We start from the raw sequence: 17,126 nt of genomic DNA, 5'->3' as shown, positions 1-17,126 counted from the left end.
GAACAAGTACTGAGAAAAAGCTGTAAGATCTAGGAACCAAGAGATCTTGGTGATCTTTCAAAGCCTAGTTTCAACAGAACAGTTGAAGTGGAAACAAGAATACCATAAAGGACTGAGTGAATGAGAATAAATTATACATTTGAAAATTTGGATGCCTCCAAGAAGGAGAGGATAGAAATCCAAGGGTATATATTAGGTTACAGGACTATGACACAGATTTTACAATCACAAAATAAGTTTTAATGTTATACTATTGCTTACCTGGCAAAGATGAATTCATACAACTCCAAATGTCAACCTAAAATTATAATCACCAAAAGATTTTAATGTAGAAAACAAAATACAATTTCTACAGAAATTACGTATAGCTAATTTGATTATGTGTGTCTCTATACAATCAATGATCTAGAAGCATCAACCAGCTATTTGGGGAAGAAAAAACAGAAATGAGATGTAAAAATACTGCTTGTTGTTGTCTCAACTTCCCATCTGGGATACAAAGGACAAGTATGGTTACTCAGGATGTTTACTGGAATAACTGTTTCCAAGCACAGAGATAAAAGTGCCTGTTGAGTGACTGAAGTAAAATATGTCAGTCAGAACTGTTTGATCATCAACTTTCCCATTTAACCCAACCTACCTTATCTAAACAGGCTTTCTCATGCCAGTTCAGACTTTTTTAGCTTGGCCATGAGCATCCCAAACATGGGATGGTCCATGCATTAGAGACATTTTAAGTTACATGATTCAGACAGGCATGCAATGTATTTTTAGTATACCAGAAAATGAGAAGACAGAAGTAATGAGAAATTACACATTTTCCCTTACCCTAAATCTGACTTCTTAAAAATTAAAATAAATATAAGATTTAGTTATAGTTTTCATAAAATTGTCAAAATAATAAGTAAAAGTCTCAATTTCAGAGAAACTATTATTATGAAATTTAAAGACTAGAACATATTTTTATATAATACTGTTTTTATACCTACATCATAAACAATAAAAGATGAAAGACAATATTCCATCCAGCAATTTGTATGAAGATCTTTTTAAAGTATCCAGTTAAATCTAACATTTTACTTTGACCACAAACCCCAATCACACTGAAAAATTTGTTAAAGCAAAAGTAACTCAATAGAGTGCTTCATTAGACAAAAACTTCCATAGTTAAGTCAAACAATACCTACCATTGTTTCAGGGCAATAATCTGGGGCTCGCTGCAACAGATGTTTTAGTCGCGATTCACTTTTTGAGGAAAATATCTACTTGACAAAAAAAAAGTTTTACGGCATTTTTTCAATAAGAAAATGGAAGAGGTAAATTTTTTTATCCTCTAGGTTTATCAGTTGTCTAGAATATTTTCCAATTTCCCTTCATAAATGTGCTTTATTGTAAAACATCAGCCCTGACTTCTTATATAAATTCAAATTCTAAAAGTTTTAATTCCAAATCTTTAACTGCCTTCACACAGTGGTTTTCACTGACAATTCAGCAACTTACCCCACTATCATCTTCCTAACTTTCTACAGCCATCAAGTGCATTAGTATTCACTCCAAATCAAAACCTAAATATCAGTAGAATACCCTTTCTCTATTCCTTGCTGGTTGAAGAATTAAAGATTCCTTATTCCTGGCAATTCTTCTGTCAGTGAGCTCTGCCAGTTTTAGCATCCTAGCCTCTCACTCCTCCAGTGATTGGGATGACTGACTTACCTGATTGTTGAGTCTGAGCAGGGAAAGTGAATCCAATTCTTACCTCTCTTCCTCTGCAAGTAAGTAGTCTATCTGGAGTTTAGTGCATACTTAGAGATAAATGCTATCTACATTCAGCATTTGTGTAACCAGAAATAAAGTAATTTGGTCAGGGAAGAACTTGGTCAGGGAAGAATTTTTTTTATTAGGATGACTATAGTATTCACTTACTTTGCTACATTATAGAATTTCAAACACTTTAGATTTTAAGAAATTAGTCCTTGCCTGTTGCAAGTATCTCACAAAAATAATTTACCCTATGGAACATTAGTGGAAAAAACAAGAGGAAACAAGGCAAAAAGTCAGGAAAGGAGTGCTTCCAAAAGTAGGAGAGTTACTTTAAAAGCTCTCTTATGCTGACACCATCAAGAGGACATTTTTGCTTTTAAAAAGCTATTGTTCTGGCAGTAAATTTGCAGAAAACTTAATCTGCTATAGTGTTTTGACATGAATTCTCTAGCAGCTATTTAGGTAAGACATCTTGTTATACTTAGAGTATCTTGAAAAATCTTTTTCATCTATGTTAGGTAGTGCTCGCATTTTTAGGAAGTAATAAAATCCAGGTTATTACTTGAAAACTCCTCAAAAGATGATTGAGGTCATTAATTCTCAACTAGTAAGGCTACAACTACACTATCAAGATGATGAAAGAAAGGTAAGACATTATGAACAGCTATTGTCTCAGTGGAACTTGCCTTAGAAAGGTTCAAGCAGAACTACAGAAAAGTTTCAAAGGTAGGAAATCAGTCCCGAATATTCATTGGAAGGACTGATGCTGAAGCTGAAACTCCAATACTTTGGCCACCTGATGCAAAGAACTGACTCATCTGAAAAGACCCTGATGCTGGAAAAGACTGATGGCAGGAGGAGAAGGGGACAACAGAGGATAAGATGGTTGGATGGCATCACCGACTCAATGGACGTGAGTTTGAGTAAACTCCGGGAGTTGGTGATGGACAGGGAGGCCTGGTGTGCTGCAGTCCATGGGCTCCCAAAGAGTCAGACATGACTGAGCGACTGAACTGAACTGAGTACAATGAACACCCACATAAGCCTTCATCTAAATTCACCCATTATTAACATTTGCTTTAACTTTCTCTACATATGCATGTTATTTTTATTACTTTGATGAAACATTTAGAATTCATTACAGACATGATCATTCATTCCTAAATTCCAGCATGTATCTTCTAAGAATAAGGACACCATCCTAACTAACCACAGTACAATCATCAGATTCAGTTCACAGCACTGGTAGGTACAATATCATTATAGCTCATATTTAAATTTCACCAATTTATCTCAATCACATCCTCTATAGCAGTCTTTTTTTTTTTAAATTCCAGGACCCAATACAGAATTATACACTGCATTTAGTTGTCATCTCTTTAGTTTCCTTTAATCTGGAAGTTTCTTGTGTGTTCTTTGAAGCCTCAGGAACTGCAGCCTGCCAGGCTCCTCCGTCTACGGCATCTTCCGGGCAAGAATACTGGAGTGCACTGCCTTTTCCTACTCCAGGGGATCTTCCCAATCCAGGAATCAAATCCGTCTCTCTTGTGTCTCCTGTATTAGCAGGCGGGTTCTTTACCACTAGCACTACCTAGGAATTCCTGGGACATTTCTTGACCTTTGTTTTATAACACTGATATCTCTGAAGGGTACAGGCGGTTGTTTTGAGGAACATCCCTCAATCTGGGTTTGCCATATTGTTTCCTCAGGATTCAGGTTATGTATTTTGGGTAGGAATCCCATGTCAGATACTGTGCTCCACCACGTTTGCAGATTCATGTTAACTTGTTCCATTACTGCTGATGTGAACTGACCATTTAAGTGCTGTCCAACAGATTTCTCTGAAACAATTACACTAAATGATATCCTCTATAATTATCATGCAAGCTTACCTGTTCACAAACATCACGGCACATCTGGTTATCCTTTGAATGATTACAACACAGAGCACCTAGGGAGAAAAAATAAACACCTAATATTGCCTACTGTTAAAACACAATGATTAAGCTAAGTCAGATGGTTACACAAATCACTTATCGACAGATTATTACTATTATTATCCATTTTAACTCAACAAACCTTTGTTGTGTACCTATTTCAAGTCAAAGATGGTGCTATTTGAGGACACAATTTTGGCCTTTAAGAAGCTTGCAATCTAACAGGGGAGACTGTCATTTAATAATAATTGCTACTGTGTACTGTGTACTTTTTATGTGTCAGAATTTTACTACTTGTTTTAAGATCATCTCATTCAATCCTCAACAATTATTCTATGGACTATATTCTATTATTATTCCTATAAAGGAAGGTTAAATGATTAAAAGATAATGAATTTTGTTTTGGACATGTTAAATGTAAGTCTCCATTATCTCAGTGAAATAAATAGAGATTAGGTTTGAAAACAAAAAGAGTTGAGGGCTTGAGGTGAGATTGTATATGTCTCTGAATGGTCACTGTGGAGAACAAAGGAAGCAACTATAAATGTTTCTCAAACTTTTTTCTGTGAAACACTGTTTCATGATGTGTTAATATCTATTCCTCAAGAGAAAATGTTTCACGTTCAAATAAATTAGGAAACAAACGATTAAAAAGTTAAAGAGAATTTTTTTTTAAATTATTTTATTTTTATCCCCTGGAGAAGGGAATGGCAACCCACTCCAGTATTCTTGTCTGGAGAATTCCACGGACAGAGGAGCCTGGCAGGGCTAGTCTATGGGGGTCGCAAAGAGTCAGAAAGGACTGAGTGACTACACTTTAATGCCATTTTTAATTTATTTTTTTAACACCAAAAACATTTTGCATTGGGGTATAGCCTATCTTAAATTCTTAAGAATTTGAGAAATTTCTTTCTCAAATCTGAGAAAATTCTTAGAGATGGGAATACCTGACCTGACTCCTAAGAAATCGGTATGCAGGTCAAGAAGCAACAGTTAGAACTGAACATGGAACAACAGACTGGTTCCAAATTGAGAAAGGAGTATGTCAAGGCTGTATACTGTCACCCTGCTTATTTAACTTACATGCAGAGTACATCATGCAAAATGCTGGGCTGGATGAAGCACAAGCTGGAATCAAGATTGCTGGGAGAAATATCAATAATTTTAGATATACAGATGACACCATCCTTATGGCGGAAAGCAAAGAAGAACTAAACAGCCTCTTGATGAAAGTGAAAGAGGAGAGTGAAAAAGTTGGCTGAAAACTCAACATTCAGAAAACTAAGATCATGGCATCCGGTCCCATCTATTCATGGCAAATAGATGGGGACAATGGAAACAGTGATAGACTTTATTTTTTGGGGTTCCAAAATCACTGCAGATGGTGACTGAAGCCATGAAATTAAAAGACACTTACTCCTTGGAAGAAAAGCTATGACCAACCTAGGCAGCACATTAAAAAGCAGAGACATTACTTTGCCAACAAAGGTCCGTCTAGTCAAAGCTATGGTTTTTCCAGTAGTCACGTATGGATTTGAGAGTTGGACTATAAAGAAAGCTGAGTGCTGAAGAATTGATGCTTTTGAACTGTGGTGTTGGAGAAGACTGAGAGTCCCTTGGACTGCAAGGAGATTAAACCAGTCAATTCTAAAAGAAATCAACCCTGAATATTCATTGGAAGGACTAATGCTGAAGCTGAAACTCCAATACTTTGGCCACCTGATGCAAAGAACTGACTCATTGGAAAAGACTCTGATGCTGGGAAAGACTGAAGGCAGGAGGAGAAAGGGACAACAGAGGATGAGATGGTTGGATGGCATCACTGACTCAATGGACATGAGTCTGAGTAAGTTCTGGGAGTTGGTGATGGACAGGAAAGCCTGGCATGCTACAGTCCATGGAGTATGGAGTACAGTCCAAAGAGTCGGACATGACTGAGCAACTGAACTGAATAGCCAATCAATAATGTTGTGACAGTTTCAGGTAAACAGTGAAGGGACTCAGTCATATACATACATGTATCCATTCTCTCCCAAACCCTGTTCCCATCCAGGGTGGCACATAACACTGGCAGAGTTCCACGTGCTATGCAGTTGATTTTTGTTGGTTATCCATTTTAAATATAGCAGGGTGTACATAACTTCCCAAAGTCCTTAACTATTCTTTCACACAACCCCCAACCATAAGTTCATTTTCTAAGTCTGTGAGTCTCTGTTTTGTAAGTAAATTCATTTGTATCATTTCTTTTTAGACTCCACATATAAGGGATGTCATATATTTTTCCTTCTCTGACTTATGACAGTCTCTAGGTCCACCCATGTTGCTGCAAATGGCCTTATTTCACTCTTTTTAATGGCCAAGTAATATTCCAATGTATACATATATGCATGTGTGCGTGTGTGTATATAGATATATTCATATATACACCACATCTTCTTTATCCAGTCCTCTGTCAATATTTAAGTTCTTTCCATGCCTTGGCTATTGTAAACAGTGCTGCCTTGAACACTGGGGTGCATGTATCTTTTCAGGCCATGTTTTTCTCTGGATATATGTCCCTGAGTGGGATTGCAGAGTGATATGATAGCTCTAGTTTAGTTTTTTAAGAAACTCCCATACTGTTCTCCATAGTGGCTGTACCAACTTACATTCCCACCAACAATAGCAAAAGGGTTCCCTTTAAAGAGAATTCTTTACTGGACTTTATGAAACCTTTAATATATTAATATGCATCATTAATCTCCTAAAAAGGATCTAAGTAGACAGATTTCTCAGAGCACAAGATATTTTTCTCATGCCACTTATTTTACATCTCAGCATGCCAATTTGAGAAACATCACAGAAAAGGAAAATGTTGCCAAGCGGCATTATGGGCCCAGAAAAATTAATAAATCAGTGATATAGATAATCAGCAGGGGCATGTCATTATTCTAGAATGAAGCTAACTGGGAAAAGAGATAAAGCTGAATTGGTCAGGGGCTGTTTATAGAGTGCTAAATCAAAAGTGACAAGGACATGAAAATATCTCATTTCAGGCAGCTAGATCCAATACAATGCCTATATATGTGTATCAATCTCTTTAAATGAAATCTATATAATCTCAGTATATAAAACAGATGACAGCAGAGCTTTTTTGATTGAAGGTAAGATTGGTATTGGGAAGAAATGAATGAATAAAAAAGGTTCTTTTTAGCTCTTACCAACATCCTTTTAAGCTCAAAATTGATATTGTTACTCCATAAAACAATAACAGGGCATATGATATTACTAACATATTGCTACAGTTTAGTTTCATAAAACACTATCGTGGGGCAGGCTTTCTAATGCTATATGGAAAAAGGTGTCTTAAGCTTTTAACATTTGACTTAAAAATTCTTAAAAAATGAAAGTTAAGTTGCTCAGTCATATCTGACTCTTTGCAACCCTATGGACTGTAGCCTGTCAGGCTCCTCCATCCATGGGATTTTCTAGGCAAGAATACTGGAGTGAGTTGCCATTTTCAGTATGTAGAAATTCCATTAAGTTTCAGAAATGAAAAAAATTCCTTGTTTACAGGCTATAGCTACCTTCTTAGAAGCATTGTATTCAAGGATGGGCCCAATCACTAATGAGACTTTCTCACAACACCCCTCTCTTCTCTGCCATGCCACATCATGTTGAACCCCTGCCCTTTTAAGATCCTGTTATGTCCTCAGCCTCATTAGAATGAAGAAGACAGGCAAGAAAAGAAAGGTGGGGCCGGGGATCTTCTGTGTGACATCAATGTGATCTTTTGAAGTGCTCAAGTTGTTGCCGCTTTCTACTATCTTCTAACACAAAGGTCACAGGATGGCAGAAAATCCAGCTGATGGAAAGCAAAGATAACTCAGGATAATACATGATCCCCATAAGCACAGGCTTAGCAAAAAGTAAATAGGCAGGCAAGAGTCTGACTTGGGCCTAGGGATTTTTGGAAAAAAAAGTTTCTTGGAGCAAAGGTCTATTTAGAACAGAAACATGAAATATGTCACAATTAAAACTCCAATAACAATGAAAGATTTGTTAAAAATATAAAGGTTTATTTTTTCCTATTTAACGGTGAAGGTCAAATTTATAGTGGGGTGACCCCCAAAGTTAAATTTTTTAAATGATTCACTTTTTCATTAAGAAATCCCAAAACCTGGAAAAGAAGAAAAATGATCTAATATTCCCACTGTCCTGTCAGAACATGTACTGACATTTTTGACATATTTCTTTCTAGTCTTTACAAAAGCCTGAAATTTCTGACAAAATGGGGTTAGAGAGCAGCCTGAAGTCTTCTAGTAGTAATGCCCTTCCCCCTCCTAACCAAGCATTCCTCTGTAATAATACATTTCCTCTCTCGAGAGGAACTGCCACCCTCCTAGAACAGGCTAGGGGACCTATGCTATATCACGTTTTCCAAACTTCATTTTTAACCTTAGTCATCATTATATTTGTATACATTTTTATTTCTTTGAAACAACAAAAACTTACTAGACTCTTAAACACTGCATACTTTTAGAGAAATGTCTACATATAGACATTAAGTCATATGCCTTCATTAAGAATGAGGGCAAAGGATTCAAATGCAATTAATGTGGCAATTAAAGGTCTTTGTCTTTTCAGAGCTTTTAAAATGGATTAATTGGGTCATTCAACTATTAGAGTACAAAAAACTCTCCAAGGCCTAATGTTTTATACAAAAGAAGACAGTGAATTTTAGAAATGCTTTGTTTTTATAATTTGATTCTAACCTAATTTCTGGTTCTTCAAGAATAGTTTAAAACTCTGGTTATTTTCATAAAATGGAATTGAACAGATAAAGGAAAATTAGTTCAAAATAACACTTGATATTGACAGGATGAAAATAAATAGCACAGATATCATCCTTATTAAAGACATAAGGATGAGTGTCATATTTTGCATTCTTATTTCTAAACTCTGAAAATATAAAATTAATAAAAACCCAAAACTGATTACTAAAAGCCATGTATATTGGGTTTAAGAGGGTATTAGTGCAACCTAGAAATATTCAAGCAGAATTACCCAGTAATTAGAAACATCAAGGGTTGGCTGCTGGTTTGGGCCACGTGCCTACTAAAGACAGGCAAGTAAGCGGGAAGCACATGCTCCAGCCACAAGGGAAAAATGCAACTTCTGAGACCAACTAGCATTTAAAAAAACAATTACACACACTAATCTAAAACTAAAATATTCATAGAATTATAGGATATTTGAAGTTAAAAGAGAATTTGCTACAGAAGCCTCCCCAAACCTCAATTTGGTTAATGAAAAGCCAGTATTGTTTTCTTTTCTAAAGAAAATAAAGATTCTTTCTAATTAATGTATTTTTAGAGAATTACTAAAACAGAATATATATATCCTGCACTACTGAAAGGGAATAAACTAAATCTGAGCTGATACTGCAAAAAGATCATTCCAAATAAAAAAGGTATGTTAATTTAAAAAATCTTATTTTCAAATTTTTATTTCCAAAACAGCCTGGAAATTGACCATCCCTTAAAAACATTTAAATGACAACTGCAACTTTAACTTATAAATGCATTCTTACCATTGTCACATTTATCCCTTGGAAGATGGATATGTGCCTATGTATACAGATAAAATATATCATCAGCCAAGTAAGAGCCAAAGAGTAAAATGATTATTTATATATCTACTACCTGGATTCAACACTGCACCTTTTTCTTGACTCATTTACAAGTTACAGACATCCTCCACTGCTTGCCTCAAACTGTAATGCTACAACTGCCAATTAGGTTCATTCTCTTCTGTTATCAATATGACTGCCAGGTTAATTTTTTAAATTACTTTTCATGATGTCACTCTTTTAATCAAGGGTCCACAATGGTGTCCTGCTATTTCAGTTCTAAATTTTCTTAAGTCTTCTTACCTCCCCCTCCCTGATCCTCTATTATTTTTAACAAGGAAAGCCTGTATTTATATAATAATACCTTGAACACAGCCTCTGACTGTCATGCTTAGTGCCCTCTTTCCAGCTGACATAAATCCCAAACATCTTTCAAGGCTTAAAATTAAGCCCCATCTCAACTCTAAGTAAGCCTTTCTTCTCTAACAACTCCAGGCCATGTTGTTTTTTTGGTTAATGTCCTACTATTCCAGTCAGAACTGAAAACTTTATCACTTAACTCTAATAATTTCATGTGTGTACTAATGGTATTTCCAGACTGAATGGGGACTTCTTGTACACAATTTAGCAAAGTGCTCAGCTCAAAAAATTTTCTTATTCACTGGTTAATAAGTAATAATTTCCTACTTATGCAATGTATTTTTAATCAGAAAAAAATGTACGAGAAGTTTATTTCTCCCACGTACCACTGTCATACCACATTTCCCATGGTGACCAAGCCATAATTTAGCAAACATCGTCAAAAGATAGGCTGGACCCAATCATATGCACAGGCACAGAGGTACGTACCCAGAGGGTGGTGGGCTCTACAGCTATCAGGTCAAGATGAGTTGGAGCTGAGGAAGTTTTATGGTGTAGAGAAACCATGAGTAAGAAGAGGAAGCTAGTGGTGGAGAATGGGAAAGGCAAGAGATGTACAGAGTCAAGCTATGAGAGACAGAGGGAGACTGTCTCTAAAAGTAGTCTTGGCCAGTCAGAATGGCTGCTATCCAAAAGTCTACAAGCAATAAATGCTGGAGAGGGTGTGGATAAAAGGGAACCCTCTTACATTGTTGGTAGGAATGCAAACTAGTACAGCCACTATGGAGAACAGTGTGGAGATCCCTTAAAAAACTGGAAATAGAACTGCCATACAACCCAGCAATCCCACTGAGGAAACCAGAATTGAAAGAGACACGTGTACCCCAATATTCATCACATGACCTGTTTATAATAGCAAGAACATGGAAGCAACCTAGATGTCCATCAGCAGACGAATGGATAAGAAAGCTGTGGCACATATACACAATGGAATATTACTCAGCTATTAAAAAGAATACATTTGAATCAGTTCTAATGAGGTGGATGAAACTGGAGCCTATCATATAGAGTGAAGTAAGCCAGAAAGAAAAACACCAATACAGTATACTAATGCATATATATGGAATTTAGAAAGATGGTAACGATAACCCTGTATGTGAGACAGCAAAAGAGACACAGATGTATAGAACAGTCTTTTGGACTCTGTGGGAGAGGGCGACAGTGGGATGATTTGGGAGAATGGCATTGAAACGTGTATAATATCACATGTGAAATGAATCGTCAGTCCAGGTTCGATGCAGGATACAGGATGCTCAGGACTGGTGCACTGGGATGACCCAGAGGGATGGTATGGGGAGGGAGGTGGGAGGGAGGTTCAGGATGGGGAACACGTGTACACTCATGGCGGATTCATGTTGATGTGTGGCAGAACCAATACAATATTGTAAAGTAAGTAAAAAAAAAAACCTGAAATTAAAAAAAAAAAGTAGCCTTGGTTCCTGGCAGCTTTCCAGTTCCCACAGCAGTCCCTGAGGTTGTGCTCAATTTCCTATCCTTGGATTTCCATGTTCCCTGTTAGATGCTATCTAGCTAGCTCCCTACTCCTGAGCTACCTTAGTTTCTGTTCTTTGGGGGGGTCCAAAGACCCTAAACACATTATCATACGTTATTATGAAACAACTAAGCAAATGACTCCTCAGATGTGCCCCCACTCCATAGACGCTAATAGCCAGTATTCTCAGATAATTCCCTCTCCATTCTATGCCATCTACTCCCATCTATCAGATGAGGGATCTCAAAGTATTTGTGTCTGGCTCCCAATGATATATTCCATGGTGAAAATGTTTCTCTTAATACTTATTACACTTTTCTTGAAGTTTTCTTGATGTAAGTTATGTGCTCTACATTATGTACTACAAATTTGACTAAATTGTATGATTTTTCCTCAAATATATTCAGATTTAGAATATAAATGGATATGTACAAATATAACTACATAATACTAGTAATGCAGATATACACATTTTTTGGTGATATTTAATGTCTGACATTCTCACTAAACCATAAACCCCATGAAAGCAGAGACCACGTCTGTTTTTGTTTACCACATTATGTACCTAATGCTTGTCACAGTGTCTGGCACTATTAATCCCTCAATGAATATTTGCTGAATGGAATACTTACAGGTATGACATTTAATTTAGTAAGCAATGGACCAAGGGGAGTTATTCCTAATATCTACCTTAAACATATATGAAAACAGAAAATTTGATTCTCTTCCTGACTCACCTGCCAAACCTCCAACTTACTTCTCCCCATCATCCTGACCTCAGTAAATAGCAACATTTTCCACTAAGTTGCTCAAGGTGAAAATCTAGAAATAATCTCTAATTCTTGCTTCCCTCACTTTCCATATCCAATCCATTAGTAATATATTCTGAATTTGTCCTCTTTAATCTCCATCATCACTCTAAGAATTATCTCCTATTTTGACTACTACAGTGGCCTATTAGCTCTGCTTTTATTCCTACCCTCTTACAATAACTTTTTTAAATTCAGCAGTCAGTGTGATCTAAAACAGAAATGAAAGCATACATCTCTTAAAGGTCCATTGGTTTCTATTTGCACATACAATAATATCCACAATCCTTACGTGGGTTTTTGCACAGCTCAGTACTATCTGCATGCGTGTGTGCTAAATCGCTTCAGCTGTGTCCGACTCTCTTGAGTTCAGTTTAGTTCAGTTGCTGCTCAGTTGTGTCAGACTCTTTGAGACCCCATGGACTGCAGCATGCCAGGCCTCCCTGTCCATCACCAACTCTTGGAGCTTGCTCAGACTTGTGTCCATCAAGTTGGTGATGCCATCTAACCATCTCATCTCCTGTCATCCCCTTCCCCTCCTGCCTTCAATCTTTTCCAGCATCAGGGTCTTTTCCAATGAGTCAGTTCTTCGCATCAGCTGGCCAAAGTATTGGAGCTTCAGCTTCAGCATCAGTCCTTCCAATGAACATTCAGGACTGATTTCCTTTAGGACTGACTGGTTGGATCTCCTTGCTGTCCAAGGGACTCTCAAGAGTCTTCTCCAACACCACAGTTCAAAAGCATCAATTCTTCAGCACTCAGACTTCTTTATAGTTCAACTCTCAAATCCACACATGACCAAGGAAAAAACCATAGCTTTGACTAGATGGACCTTTGTCAGCAAAGTAACGTCTCTGCTTTTTAATGTGCTGTCTAGGTTGGTCATAGCTTTTCTTCCAAGGAGCAAGCATCTTTTAATTTCATGGCTGTGGTCACCATCTGCAGTGATTTTGGAGCCCCCCAAAACAAAGTCTGTCACTGTTTCCATTGTTTCCCCATCTATTTACCATGAATTGATGGGATCAGATGCCATGATCTTAGTTTTCTGAATGTTGAGTTTTAAGCCAACTACTACACTCTCTTTCACTTTCAACAAGAGGCTCTTTTGTTCTTATTCACTTTCTGCCATAAGGGTGGTGTTGTCCGAGTATCTAAGATTATTGATATTTCTCCCAGCAATCTTGTACTTGTACTTCATCCAGCCTTGGTATTTCACATGATGTACTCTGCATATAAGTTAAATAAGCAGGGTGACAGTATACAGCCTTGACGTACTCCTTTCCTGATTTGGAACCAGTCTGTTGTTCTGTGTCCAGTTCTAACTGTTGCTTCTTGACCTGCATACAGATTTCTCAGGAGGCAGGTCAGTTGGTCTGGTATTCCCATCTCTTTAAGAATTTTCCACAGTTTGTTGTGATCCACATAGTCAAAGGCTTTGGCACAGTCAATAAAGCAGAAGTAGATGTTTTTCTGGAACTCTCTTGCTTTTTTGATGATCCAGCGGATGTTGGCAATTTGATCTCTGTTTCCTCTACCTTTTCTAAAACCAGCTTGAATATCTAAAAGTTCATGGTTCTTGTACTATTGAAGGCTGGCTTGGAGAATTTTGAATATTACTTTGCAAGCGTGTGAGATGAGTTCAATTGTGTGGTAGTTTGAGCATTCTTTGGCATTGCCTTTCTTTGGGATTGGAATGAAAACTGACATTTTCCAGTCCTGTGGCCACTGCTGAGTTTCCCAAATTCACTGGCATATTGAGTGCAGCACCTTCACAGCATCATCTTTTAGGATTTGAAATAGCTCAATTGGAATTCTGTCACCTCTACTAGTTTTTTTTGAAGTGATGCTTCCTAAGACCCACTTGACTTCACATTCCAGGATGTGGCTCTAGTCCAGTGATCACACCATTGTGGTTATCTAGGTCATGAAAATCTTTCTGTATAGTTCTGTGTATTCTTGCTACCTCTTCTTAATATCTTCTGCTTCTATTAGGTCCATACCATTTCTGTCCTTTATTGTGCTCATCTTTACATGAAATGTTCCCTTGGTATCTCTAATTTTCTTGAAGAGATTTCTAGTCTTTCCCATTCTATTGCTTTCTGACTCTCCTGCTGCTGCTGCTGGTAAGTCGCTTCAGTCGAGTCCGACTCTGTGCGACCCCATAGACGGCAGCCCACCAGGCTTCCCCGTCCCTGGGGTTCTCCTAGCCCTGGCAAATTCACCTGCTCAGGATGTTGGAACCATACTGACCTTCAGTTTCTTCTTGCTTCAGGGCCTGTGCACTTTCTGGTCCCCACCCTGATCTTTCCTAAGGACAGCACCTTTGGTCTTCACATTTCAGTTCAGAACTTAACCCTCTCAAAGCTTTTCTTGACATCATTATGGAAAGAACCAGTCCTCACTACTCACACAATTCTTTATGCTACCCTCTAGTTTCCTTCACAGCATATTTATCACTACTAGAAATCATTTTATTTATCTGTTTATTGTCTATCACCGACTCAATCAACATGAATCTGAGCAATCTCCAGGAGATGGTGAAAGACAGGGAAGCTCCAGTCCATGGGGTCGCAAAGAGTTGGACATGACTTAGTTACTGAATAACAGTCTATTCCCCCTCTACTAGAAATCTAAGCCCCTTGAAAGCAGTAACCCTGAACCTAAAACAGTGCCTGACATATAGTAAGCATGCAAGTTTTTTGGAATAAACTCTTGCAGTATCTATTTTGCTCTTTAAAAAAAACCACATTTATAATATATAAAAACCACCTGTTTGATATCATTCTACTTTCTTCAAAAAGTGGCAAAGGATGAAAGGTATGATTAATGAAAGACTGTTTAAATCTACGACTGTAAGACAGGAACTTTTAGTAGCATACTAGAATAAACTGTTATATCTGGTTTCTCACTCCTTTTACAGTGTGGGCCAAGACAGTTCTGTTTGAAAGGAAAGAGAATCTGTTTCTTATTACATTCCTCCAGATAGGCGGTCACTTTTTCTAACTTAAAATTCATTACATTCTTTTTCAGGATCCTAGGCTATTACATAATTCCTTAAATGTCAACTTATTGAAACCTAGACCTTAAATGTTACATCTTTCTCTCTTTAGTACAATTAGAAAATATCTTAGATGGAAACAGAGCTAGTATCAGGTGCCATGACACACAGATTCTCAGACTGTAACACAGGGTTCCAGCCCATCCTTCAAAGGAAACACTAGAGGTGCTGGGGAGCAGAGCCGAGGGTCAAGGAGACCAGAAAGTACACTGTGGAAGTGTGGCGTTACTCCAGTGTACAGGGTGTGGCCAAACTTCACAAGAGATAATAACTAGCAAGTCGAATCACTCCTTCCCTCTCCAACAGGAATGAAATCTCCAAGTCAGAACAAATAAGACTTGTAAAATGCTTTATACCAGAGGAGACAGGATAACCCAACCTTGGATGGGGTAAGGAGATGAGAATGAAGACTGAGCAGGAATACAAGTCAGGCCTTCATTGAAACACATTTAATATTGTTTTCTTAATTTTGTCTAGGATTGAGGAACATTTTCCACACTTTATACAAATCCACAGTGGAAGCCTTTGTTCATTATATTACTCAATGTCTTTTATGTAAGGAAGCAGGCAATATATGCCTAAGAATTTAGTACAAGAGACAATTCTCACTTTTACATCAAACTTGGGGGTTTTCCTTTTTTACCAAACAATGCAAGTTCTGTGTTGTCATGGACGTTTTGAACTGGTAGGGCCTTTAGAAATCTGCTAGCCTAGAATTTCCTAAATTGGAATTGAGGTGCTATGAAGAAAAAAACAGTTCTTTAAGCAAAAAAGTTTCTTTCTTTCTTTGCATAACAATTTTACTGAAATAAAAGTCACGTTAAATTAATAAAACAAGGAGACCACTAGACTGAGTTGGCATCAGTTCCCTAGTAGCATACCTAAGTAAACCTAAACTTAAGCCTATAATCCCCCAAGGTTAAGAGATCAGAATCCTAAGGACAATCAATCAGCAACAATCACCTGGGCTTTCCCAAATAAGACACCTGCTCAAACTATAGCCAATCAAATATTTCCTTGCTTCGTCTCCACCTTTTCTATAAAAGTCCTTCCTGAGCTCCTGTTACTTCCCATTTGACACTGTCCAAATTCAAATCAATTTTTGCTCAAATAAACTTTCAATTTTAATATGACCCCATCTATCTTTTAACAGTAACACATTATAAAATTCATCCTTTTAAAGTGTACCATTCAGTTATTTTTAGTATATTCACAGAATTGTGCTATTTTTCAATTTCAAACATTTTCATCATCCTGAAAAGAAACCTCATATTCATCAGCAGTCATTTCCCCATTTCTCCATTCTCCCAGCAACAAGTTTCTTAACCACAGGAATCTTTGCAAATTATTGTGAACCTAACCTGTTTGTGAATTTATAAGAGAGGGGTACAGTGTACAGTGTTTCCCAAACTTATTTAATAGCTAATATGCATGTATTACCTCAATTATCACAATAAAAATCTATGAGAATCTTTATATACAATAAATGTGGATATTAAAGCACAAAGAATAAAGCTAACTAAATTTGTTCAAATATTCTTAACTATATTCTACTCTACTATTTCCCACAGAACTAACCAGCTGTGGGATAATAGGCAACTAGTTTTCCAATGCGGAGAAGGCAATGGCACCCCACTCCAGTACTCTTGCCTGGAAAATCCCATGGACAGAGGAGCCTGGTGCGCTGCAATCCATGGGGTCGAGAAGAGTCCAACACGACTGAGCGACTTCACTTTCACTTTTTACTTTTATGCACTGGAGAAGGAAATGGCAACCCACTCCAGTGTTCTTGCCTGGAGAATCCCAGGGACGGGGGAGCCTGGTGGGCTGCTGTCTATGGGGTCGAACAGAGTCGGACACGATTGAAGTGACTTAGCAGTAGTAGTAGCAGTTTTCTAATGAATCAAAACTTTGAAAGTGCTTTAATTCAATTTCTTTAACTTGAGAAAAATAGGGTCCAGGAAAGTAAGCTGATTTAGCCCCAAATATACAACATTCTTTATTTCTCCTTTGATTTGTCTAATTGACAGCTTTGTTA

At 37.4% G+C, this 17,126-nt stretch overlaps 1 protein-coding gene across 1 annotated transcript in view; it reads right to left on the bottom strand.

Moving 5' to 3' along the window:
• Positions 1-17,126, bottom strand: part of RECK (reversion inducing cysteine rich protein with kazal motifs) — an 81,335-nt gene that overhangs the window by 62,818 nt on the left and 1,391 nt on the right. Inside the window, exons 2-4 of the mRNA XM_086415846.1 lie at positions 3,654-3,712; positions 1,188-1,262; positions 262-298 (exon numbers count right to left, since the gene is read on the bottom strand). Of these exons, the coding sequence (XP_086271972.1) occupies positions 262-298; positions 1,188-1,262; positions 3,654-3,712 (171 nt within the window). The remainder of the gene's footprint in view (positions 1-261; positions 299-1,187; positions 1,263-3,653; positions 3,713-17,126) is intronic.

This window comes from Bos grunniens, chromosome 8 (genome assembly GCF_055505025.1).
Source record: "Bos grunniens cultivar Pamir isolate PY7600 chromosome 8, Bosgru_T2T1.0, whole genome shotgun sequence".
In the NCBI taxonomy this organism is placed as follows: Eukaryota; Metazoa; Chordata; class Mammalia; order Artiodactyla; family Bovidae; genus Bos; species Bos grunniens.
This window is presented reverse-complemented; position numbering and strand designations above follow the sequence as displayed.